At 41.7% G+C, this 11,225-nt stretch overlaps 1 protein-coding gene across 1 annotated transcript; it reads right to left on the reverse strand.

Moving 5' to 3' along the window:
• Positions 1-1,274: 1,274 nt before the first annotated feature.
• ets2 (v-ets avian erythroblastosis virus E26 oncogene homolog 2) lies at positions 1,275-10,909 on the reverse strand. The gene is made up of 10 exons (XM_082157574.1): positions 10,716-10,909; positions 10,089-10,142; positions 8,690-8,798; positions 8,438-8,557; positions 7,980-8,180; positions 7,287-7,349; positions 6,319-6,528; positions 5,176-5,433; positions 4,236-4,354; positions 1,275-3,298 (listed from the first exon to the last, which is right to left on the reverse strand). Exons 2-10 carry the CDS (start codon positions 10,134-10,136, stop codon positions 3,083-3,085), a joined length of 1,344 nt encoding a protein of 447 aa, XP_082013700.1. The 5' UTR covers positions 10,137-10,142; positions 10,716-10,909; the 3' UTR covers positions 1,275-3,082.
• Between the last annotated feature and the right edge of the window lie 316 nt (positions 10,910-11,225).

Raw genomic sequence — 11,225 nt, forward strand, 5'->3', positions numbered from 1 at the left:
CGGTCCCAGCACTGAGCCCTGAGGCACTCCAGTAGCTAGATGATAACAGTGATGGGATAAACCATGTTTCTGAATGACAGATCCTAGTGATGACATGTAGATGGAGAAGAGAAGCGGTCCCAACACTGAGCCCTGAGGCACTCCAGTAGCTAGATGATGGGTCTTAGACACCTCACCTCTCCACGACACCCTGAGGGACCTACTGAGAGGGAAGACCTGACTAAAACATTCTGTGAGTCACTGTAATGCAAGGGTCCATGGTCCACTAGGGGCCTCAAGATGACTTTAAACTATTGAAAATAATACAAAACCAGATTTAAAATAAGATAAAACAGCTAAAAATCAAGATTCAGCCCCTCAACAGCAAAACACCCTGGAAGCTTGTCTGAGCTAACGTAAGAGAAAAAATTTAAAATACTTTATTTCTTGCAATTCTGTTTATATCTCGCAATTCTAAATTAATGTCTAAACTCACAATTGCAAGAAAAAAATGTATTTCAGAATTATTGAGAGTTACAAAGTCGGCAATCCCTTTTTTTATTCCATGGCGTAAACATGCTTTCATAACAATAAGCATAAATGAGGAAGTCTAATTTTACAACTGTTATTTCTACACCTGGAAAAGTCATGGAAATGAACAAAATACAACAGATTTGGCTCTTTAAGGGGACCTATTCTGCACTTTTACAGAGTCTTGATGTTTTCAGGCTCTACTAGAACAGGTTTTCCTGCTTGAATGTTGATTATTCTCCTCATATTCTCCATTGTTGCGGCTCCTCTCTTCCCAGTCTGTCAGTAACGCTCTGTTTACTTCCTGTCTCTATGAAGCCCCTCCTTCTGAAAAGCACACTGTGCTCTGATTGGTCGGCTGGATCAGTGTGTAACTCAACGGCCCGCCCCTTTATTCTGCGTATTAATTATTATAATGAGGAATATTGTGACGTGTTCGTTCCCGAGAGAAACTCAAGACTACAATGGAGGCGTTTCAGGGAGTTCAGAAACAGAGAATAACTGGAGCTTCTTCAAGCTCAAACAGAAACATTACACACACTGAAGACAGATAAACATGGACAAAAACACAATAGTTTGGTTCTCATTAAGACTTTCTGAAATTTACAGAGACTATATAAGTCTATAGACTAAAATCATTTGTGTTTTGCAGATGTACCAGAGGACACATATTAATGATAATATACAGTATGTACTTGTTAAATGTTGTTGAGCCTTGGAGTCAGAAATGTTGAGTTCAGAGAGAAAACGCTCCACACGTCACATCATTTAACGAGAATTTATTTGTTGACTTTCACAGAGATATTAAACTGTTCAGAGCGTTGATGACATCAAGATGCACGTCTGGACAGATTCTCATGAGTCAAACGCCTCTCAAACATTCACACACACACACACACACACACACACACTGAACATGTTTCCACCAGTGTAAGTCACTCGGTTCAGAGGACGTTCAGCACAAACATCACATGTATGACTAATAAAGGTTTGATAATAAAGACTGAGTGATTCAGAAGATCCTGCAGTCGTTCCCTAGAAACACTTTAACTGATCAATAAATCTCTCGCTCGTAGATCATCTGTAAAATAAACCTATAAACCAGTCTGAACCCAGTTCAGAACAACTGCATTTTAGAAAAACAATCAAATACACACATATAAACACATTTACAGAAGTAGTGATGAATAATCACGTGAGATCTGTATAAATTATGAGAATAATAATAGTCCAGATAATATTCTCTCAGAGATATGAACAGAAGTTCTTCCAGTTACGATAATAGAACGTTCGTTTAGAGTTATCATGTCTTTACATTGAGTGTTCCCGTAATGTTCACATAGCAACAACAACAAAACATTTTTAAAACATTTGAAAAAATAGACATTTTGAATATTGATAGAATATTCAGAAATAACGCTTTCATAACTTAATCTGACAGTATTTTTCAACTGCTTACACACATTTTCAAAACTTTGCCTCTTTTTTTTCAAAACTTTACAAACAAATCCACGAACTGCACACAAGATGCCCAACGCCTCACATCTCTCGCTGAATGAAGCACTGCATTCAGAATATCACACACATCTCAAAAGCAAACGTTTGTCTAACGCTGCAAACACCTTTGCCATAATATTATATTTTTGGATATATCATATACACACAGTTATTCAAAACCAAACTCGACCTTTGACCTGTTAATAGGCCTATTCTAAAGCCATGATTGGTGTGTGTTCAGCAAAGCGATGAGTGTTTGCACAGGTGAGGAGTGTGTGTGAGGCTCTGATGAATTACTGTGGTGTTTTGATAGGTTGTGTTTGACTTCCTGTTAGATGTTTGTGTGTTGCAGAGAGAATTGTGAGTCGAAGGCCGTGAATGTTTTTGCAGATCTGGTGTGTGTTTCTGGTGTTTGAGTGTCAGGTGTCAGAAAGTGTGAGGATTGTGTGTGTAAGCAGTTGAAAAGCCCTGTAAAGCATGTTTCTGTGAGCTGGGTGTACAGTAACACAGACATAGGAGATAAATGTATTTTACAGTCGTTCTGACGCTGAAAGTGTGCGTGAACAGAACGAGACATTCATCGCTGTACGAACACAGAGTTTACCGCGCTGAGACGACTGGTAAACACGCGTAAACATTCACACGTCTCTGTAACCTGAGCGTAACTAACCCTCAGTCCGTGACCTGCTGTATCCAGCACAGTCAGATAAATAAACATCGGATCATGTACAATCAATCGCTCACGAAACACAGCGAGCAGAAGCTGATCTGATTAAATCAAAGCACAGGTAAAGTTCAGAATGATTGGTAATAATGCTCTCTCCGTCTGAAAGGCCACATGATGTGATTCCAAACCTGAAAATCCAGTTGTCAGTGAACAAAGCGCTGGAACGTCTCAGAAAAGGCATTCGTGGCGTGAGCGAACAGCAGGAAATAGCTCTGTGTGTCCGCCTCGCCACTAGTCTACTGTACAGGCCTGCTTCTGAACACAGATGATCAGACCTCAGACGGGGAACCGCAGAGAAACCGAGACCTCCTCGAGGTCTGCACCGACACACACGGGCTGGGTTCGGGTTCAGTCCTCGGTGTCCGGCTGAACTCCCAGCATGCTGTGCAGCTCCTCCACCGTGTATCCCAGCAGGTTCTGCAGGTCGCAGACGAAACGGTAAACGTAGCGCTTCCCGGAAGTCTTGTGGATGATGTTCTTGTCGTAGTAGTAGCGCAGGCCTCGACTCAGCTTCTCGTAGTTCATCTTCGGCTTGTTCTTCCTCTTTCCCCAGCGACGGGCCACCTGAGGAACACACCACATCTCAAACTGGGTCTCAAACACAAACACACCACATCTCAATCTGGGTCTCAAACACACCACATCTCAAACTGGGTCTCAAACACACCACATCTCAAACTGGGTCTCAAACATAAACACACCACATCTCAAACTGGGTCTCAAACATAAACACACCACATCTCAATCTGGGTCTCAAACACACCACATCTCAATCTGGGTCTCAAACACACCACATCTCAATCTGGGTCTCAAACACACCACATCTCAATCTGGGTCTCAAACACACCACATCTCAATCTGGGTCTCAAACACACCACATCTCAATCTGGGTCTCAAACACAAACACACCACATCTCAAACTGGGTCTCAAACACACCACATCTCAATCTGGGTCTCAAACACACCACATCTCAAACTGGGTCTCAAACACACCACATCTCAAACTGGGTCTCAAACACACCACATCTCAATCTGGGTCTCAAACACACCACATCTCAATCTGGGTCTCAAACACACCACATCTCAAACTGGGTCTCAAACACACCACATCTCAATCTGGGTCTCAAACACACCACATCTCAATCTGGGTCTCAAACACACCACATCTCAATCTGGGTCTCAAACACACCACATCTCAAACTGGGTCTCAAACACACCACATCTCAATCTGGGTCTCAAACACACCACATCTCAATCTGGGTCTCAAACACACCACATCTCAAACTGGGTCTCAAACACCCGCTCTATTGTATTTCTATATTTGCCATTATATCGATCAGCCTGCAGGGTGTGTGTGTGTGTGTGTGTGAGAAGAGAACACATTAGTATGGTTTATGCCTGATGACGGTCATGAGACCGAAACGTTGCTAATAAAATGTTGATACTCGTGTGCAAGTTATTGACAGTGTGTGGGATTGCCGCTATAAAATGAGTGTGTTACCTCATCAGGGTCGGTGAGTTTGAACTCCCAGCCGTCGCCGGTCCAGCTGATGATGTTCTGACAGCTCGTGTCGGTCAGAAGCTCCAGCAGGAACTGCCACAGCTGGATGGGGCCGCTACCTGTCCAACACACACACACACACACGTTTAACTCACAGCTGGATGGGGCCGCTACCTGTCCAACACACACACACACACACATGTTAAACTCACAGCTGGATGGGGCCGCTACTTGTCCGACACACACACACACACACACACACACACACACACACAGCTGGATGGGGCCGCTACCTGTCCAACACACACACACACACACACACATGTTAAACTCACAGCTGGATGGGGCCGCTACCTGTCCAACACACACACACACACACACACACACACACACGTTAAACTCACAGCTGGATGGGGCCGCTACCTGTCCAACACACACACACACGTTAAACTCACAGCTGGATGGGGCCGCTACCTGTCCAACACACACACACACACACGTTTAACTCACAGCTGGATGGGGCCGCTACCTGTCCAACACACACACACACACACGTTAAACTCACAGCTGGATGGGGCCGCTACCTGTCCAACACACACTAAAGTAGTAAAAGACCATAAGACCTTGTCTTGTTTTCTTGGCAAATAAATCAAAATGAAGTGAGTTGTTGCTCAAAACAAGCAAAATTATCCACCAATGGGGTCAGAAAAATTATTTTGTATTTGCTTTTTTTAAGCAACAACTCATGATTTATGATTGTTAAAAAAAAAAAAAAAAATTTCCCAAGAAAACAAAACATAATATCTTAAGGTCTTTTACTACTTTAGTAAATGCATTTTGATTTAAGAATCTTTTGATATTTGGAAACTAGACAAAAATACTAAGTAAGAAAAGCATGTCTGCATGAGTGTGCTGTGAGTAATGCAGTAATGTAACGCACCGGTGAAGCCAGCCAGCACTGCGGCAGCGATCACAGGTTTGCCCTGTTCCAGCGGCTCGTTCCTCTCCTGAACGTAGTCTTTGAAGGACAGTCCCTGTTTGCCCAGACCCAGCGGGGCGGATCCGAACTCCTCCTCGAAGCTGTCGTAGGACGGGACGCGCTGGGCGTCAGCGAGAGACGAGTGGCTTCCCCATGAGCGGAGAACACACTCCTCAGCGTTCTCCACACTCTCCACCGACGTCTGATCCCGGGACGAGACTGTGGAGACACACAGCGTTCGGTTACTACACACACTCTAGTACATCAACTCACTGTGACGACCGGTGTTGGGATAGTAATGCGTTACAATCTTGATTTGCTCCCTAAAAAAGTATCGAATTATCTTACTTAGTTAATGAGTTACTTTACTTGTTACATCGAAAAAGTAATCTGATTACGTAATGCACGCACTTGTAATACGTTACTTTCCTCGTTACATCGAAAAAGTAATCTGATTACGAAATGCATGTTACTTGTAATGCGTTACTTGTTACATCGAAAATGTAATCTGATTACGAAATGCATGTTACTTGTAATGCGTTACTTGTTACATCGAAAATGTAATCTGACTACGAAATGCATGTTACTTGTAATGCGTTACTTGTTACATCGAAAATGTAATCTGATTACGAAATGCATGTTACTTGTAATGCGTTACTTGTTACATCGAAAATGTAATCTGATTACGAAATGCATGTTACTTGTAATGCGTTACTTGTTACATCGAAAAAGTAATCTGACGACGAAATGCATGTTACTTGTAATGCGTTACTTTTTACATTGAAAAGTAATCTGACGACGAAATGCATGTTACTTGTAATGCGTTACTTTCCTCGTTACATCAAAACAGTAATCTGACGACGAAATGCATGTTACTTGTAATGCGTTACTTTCCTCGTTACATCAAAACAGTAATCTGATTACGAAATGCATGTTACTTGTAATGCGTTACTTGTTACATTGAAAAGTAATCTGACTACGAAATGCATGTTACTTGTAATGCGTTACTTGTTACATCAAAAAAGTAATCTGATTATGTAATAAGTGGTAAGGCGTTTCCCCAACACTGGCGATGACGGATGTGTGAGATATCTGATATCTGACCTGTTGTATTGAGACGCTGAGCAGCTTTAGCGGCGGACGACTCTCGACTCATGTAGCTGATGCTGACGGTGCTGAGCTGAGGTTTGGGATACATGGAGAGCTCCTGACCCGATGCCAACAGGGCTGAATCATTAGACGTCTCGAAGAGCTCTCGGAGGAGACTCATGCGATTATCAGGAACTTTCAGAGAACATTCCTCCAGACTGAGACCTTCAGACACAAACACACATCACACTGTAGTCAGATTACAAGATCGCTGTTGATGTTCCACAGCAATCCCCTCAGGGCTTGTTCTGAACCTCTGACTCTATTAAGACAAGACACTACAGGTGAATAAGGTAAAGACTTTAACTAGATGTCATCATTCTTTCCACAGATGATTAATTACAGTACATTAAGACAAATGCTTTGTATTATTAGTTTTCTGGAATGTTTTGTTTAAACATGCAACCATTTGCTGAAACTTTGGAAACATTGGATATAACCAAGTTTTTCACTCCATATAAATCAGAAAATACTGTCAGCAGAAAGAAAGAAAAAATTGTCACCATGTTTTTAGAAATAAAATGTTGTATAAATCAGGCGAGGATATATATATATATAAGCAAACAAAAGAATGTTTATAAAACTAAAGTTTGGTGTGTGTAAAGCTGCTGAAGTGGAGATTTCTGACTCAAACTATGTATTGAAATTAAAATCAACAGATGCAAAGAGATAAAGTGCAATCAAATAAACACTTAAATTTGCATTTTGCATGTTTTCTTTCCACTAGGCTGAATATAAGCAAATGTTATGTAAGCAAAATAGACCAAATGCATGAAAAAACAATGCCTGTAGTGTCTCGCCTTGAATCAGCTTGAATTGTTAAAATGCACAGACTCTCTTCTCTCTGAGATTCTGAGATAAATAAAGATTGACGGAAATCAGAGCATGTAAACATCCTGACAGACATGGACAGAAACACTTACTGCTGGAGCTGCTGCTCGTCCATCCACACTCAGAGACTTTCACCTCGTCGCCCTCCTGACAGGCTGAGGGAGAAAACACCCAATCAGACGTCAGCTCGGGAATCACACTGAAGTAGGCATGCACCCATATCAACATTTTGGCTTATACCAATAACTGATAATTCTTTATATTTGAAAGCCGATAACCGATAATTCTTTATATTTGAAAGCCGATAACCGATAATTTCCTTTTTTGAAGTGATTTCAATCATATTTCAAGCAATTCTAAAATCATCATGTTGAACTGTTGAACATCTGAAGGAAATTATACATTATTTATCGGTTTTAATATATCGGCCAAATTTTCTTATCCGGCCGGTAACGATAACATTACAAATGAACATATTTCGGCCGATACTGATATGATGGCTGATATATATCGTGCATCACTAGTCTTTACATTTGATTAGAGTTTTAGTCAATGATTTCCCTCCTCAGTGTTTCTTTATATTTCACAGATATCTAAACATTCTTAGATCAAGATGCATTTACTGCACTGATAACAATGATTCTGTAAACACTACAGAAAAAACGTGGAATTTCTACATGAAAAAGCTCAGACAAGAATTCACTATTCTATATCAGTCCTCAATTCAAGCGATTTATCCTGCATCCCTACACCACACTCAGTCTGAGAGCAGAACGCTGCGTTACCTCTCATCATCTGCTCCAGATGTTCCCACAGAATATCGCCCACGAAATCCGGAGCCAGATCCAGGAACCCGTCCTTTCCCAGGTCGCACAGCTCCTGCCCGCTCATGTCGAACTTAAAGAAGTTGATGTTGGTGAGGCTGAACTCTCCGGACGCCCAGTACAGCCACTGGGACACGTGTTGCTTGCTCCACTTCCGCGGGTCTACGGGACAGAGATCATTACAAACACATCGTCCTCAAAACAAACATGTGGTCAGTAGTGGTGCAACGGGTCACAAAACTCACGGAGCGGATCATTTATGGTTTTTGAGACACGGATTGGATCATTTTTCGGATCAGCATACAACATTAAATTTAGTAGTTAATCCGTGAATCACATGCGTGCCGAACCGTACGGATCACGGATATCTCCGACCCGCTGCACCGCTAGTGTCCAGTGTTCAGGAGACGGAGACTCACTGCTGGAGATGCCACAGATGCGCTGGACCTTCGAGAAGCCGTTGAAACTGTCCTTCAGCGCCTGACTGACCACGGCTTTACTGCAGGGCGTCAGCAGCGGCACCGCACACACACCGGCGTCTGAAACACACACACATGGACATCTGCTGTGAACTTACAGGGGTTTTTTGTTTTACTTTATTGGAATTGGAAATAGGAATCGATAGAAATCGTAACTGAAGCGATGCCCGACCGCAGTGATGGTGTTCTTACCCTGAGAGAAGCAGTCCAGTCCAGACGGCACCTCCTGCTCCTCCTCCAGCGGACAGAAGCTGGAGAACAGAGACATCGGGTCCTCAAACATCTCAAACGCCACCTGACGCTGAGGAGAACACACACACACACACAGCTGAAGTCACCATGACATCAAACATCGACAGGTTGCAGTGTTTATTCTCAATGATGTATGGGTGGACATCACTACTGTTTCACACTCATGTGCCTCGTAATCTTGGTGAACGCATCAGAATCGGTAAAGTACCAAAACAAAATCTCACAGGAACCAACTTTAAAATCCAGCTTTTAATGTAGTTTATGTGTCTATGTGGTGTTTTTAATATGCTTTAAGACAAACCATGTGTAAACTCATAAGTCGACACCATTGCTGAGTATTTCCTCCTTAAATATCGCTGGTGTTTCTGACGTCACAAACTACCTTGTAACCAATCAGATCAACGTGTGATCGTCAACCAGTGGATCTCTGAGCTGAGTGAGGGAGTGGAGGCGGGGCTCATTTGCATATTCATAGAACTGCGTATACTAAATGAGGCGAGGGTGTCGAGTTACAGTCAAGATATTTTAAGGCATGAAGATTTTTTTTTAAAGAAAACACTTTTAAATATGTAATTTTGGTGATCAGAGATGAGTATTAAGGGATAAAATTATTGTCTACATTATGTCTACATTGTCTAATTATTTAGTAAAAAAATCAGTAATATATAATGTTTAGTTCAGTAAGTTTGCTTAACAGTAGACAAACTTCTATAACTTTTATACACTTTCAGTTTTGAAGTGCTTTCACTTCTGCAATAATCCGCTGAGTGTTGCTTTAAGAACAGACCATTCTTAGATCTCAAAAAGTGGGCGTGACAGTGAACAGGTTAAAGATAATATCTCTCTCACACACACACACACACACGCACACACACACACACACACACACACACACACACACACACACACACACACACACACACACACACACACACACACACACACACACACACACACACACACACACGCTCACGCACACACGCACACAAAACTCTTTATTGAGTTCAAACCGGCACGGGCAGGAAAAACCCAGAGGACACACCCTTACGTATGACATCATCACTAGAGCCACTCCACCAATGGGAGCGCACGACCATATATGGCCTTCCGGTTCCGTGCTAGAGTGAACTGCGTGGGCGAACCGGAGCTGACCTCCAATGACTTTACAGCAGCTCTCCTCTCGACCAATCACAGCACAGATGTAATCGAGAGCGCGCTCACACAACAAGCAGATGTGTGTCTGATAATAAACGAGCACATCTGGGTGTGTAACATCAAACACACAAACCTGGCTGAGAAATAATCCAAAAATAATATAAAGTATAAACACTGATCTTACCTTTAGTGTGTTTCTAAATCCAGGTAACATAGGCTCCATGTTGCACATTGAGACCTGAGGAAGCAAGAAAATATTTATAACAAATACATATTATTATTATTATTATCGTAATCATTATTTTCTTCTTCCATCTAACTGCAAATCAACAACAGTAAATGCGTAGATTCTAATTAAAGTGATTAATGTCCGATCAGAAGAGAATCTGTGACAAAGTTTCTGCGAGTCAAACGTGAATGTGATTCATGAGTCACTGATGAGCAGAACACAGTGATTCAGCTTCATATACATTATATAACACTAAAGTACATGATTTAGTCATTATCTGAATCAGATTATTCATGTATATTTCACATCACAACTGCAGAATCAAAATACACAATGATTATAAACAATACAGAACATGAAACGAATAGAATTAAAAGTAGAATGAACAGAATCAAACTGATGTCTGTAAATCATGTGAATGGCTGATATGAATAATATTGTAGTATTGATCATGTGAATGGCTGATATGAATAATATTGTAGTATTGATCATGTGAATGGCTGATATTAATATTTTAGTATTGATCATGTGAATGTCTGATATGAATAATATTGTAGTATTGATCGGGTTAATGCCACTAACCTGTTGAGTTCCGCAGAAATAGATGAAGTAATTCCGCGGTTTGTTTTATTCCTCTGATCGATTACACTCCTGATATCGACCGATGGCGCTGATATTCGCAGCTCGTGATAGATAGATATATAAGTGTGTGTGTGTGTGAGTGTGTCGATGGGTTAGTGAGCGCGTTTAGCTTGTGTTTCGTCTGTGCGCGTGAGCGAATCTTCAGCATTTATGAGTGAGTTCAGCGCGCGCGCTCACGGATGATGATGACGATAGAGGTGGGAGGGGCCAGAGACACACCAGGGTCGCGCGCACAGGAGCCAGAACACACTCATATACGTTTTCCACGTAAAGACAATGATATTCCTTGAACCGAATTTGAAGGTATTCCAATTAGGGAGGAAGTTACGTATCTTGGTATCAATATTTGTAAAAATCAATCAGTCAGAGTGCAATCCAGTTTCCAGCCCCTTATGGTAAAAATGAAAGAGAAATTTGATATGTGTTTCATGAGGGATTTATCACTCAAAG

The sequence above is a fragment of the Leuciscus leuciscus genome (genome assembly GCF_965113295.1).
Source record: "Leuciscus leuciscus genome assembly, chromosome: 24".
NCBI lineage: Eukaryota > Metazoa > Chordata > Actinopteri > Cypriniformes > Leuciscidae > Leuciscus > Leuciscus leuciscus.

Excerpts from the sequence above, each read along its gene's own strand:
- ets2 (XM_082157574.1), bottom strand. The coding sequence starts at position 10,136 with ATGTGCAACATGGAGCCTATGTTACCTGGATTTAGAAACACACTAAAG. Across the intron at positions 8,558-8,689 it reads ACTGGACTGCTTCTCTCAGG|ACGCCGGTGTGTGTGCGGTG; the intron begins GTAAGAACACCA and ends TGTGTGTTTCAG. Across the intron at positions 6,529-7,286 it reads GACGAGCAGCAGCTCCAGCA|GTCTCAGTCTGGAGGAATGT; the intron begins GTAAGTGTTTCT and ends TTGTGTCTGAAG.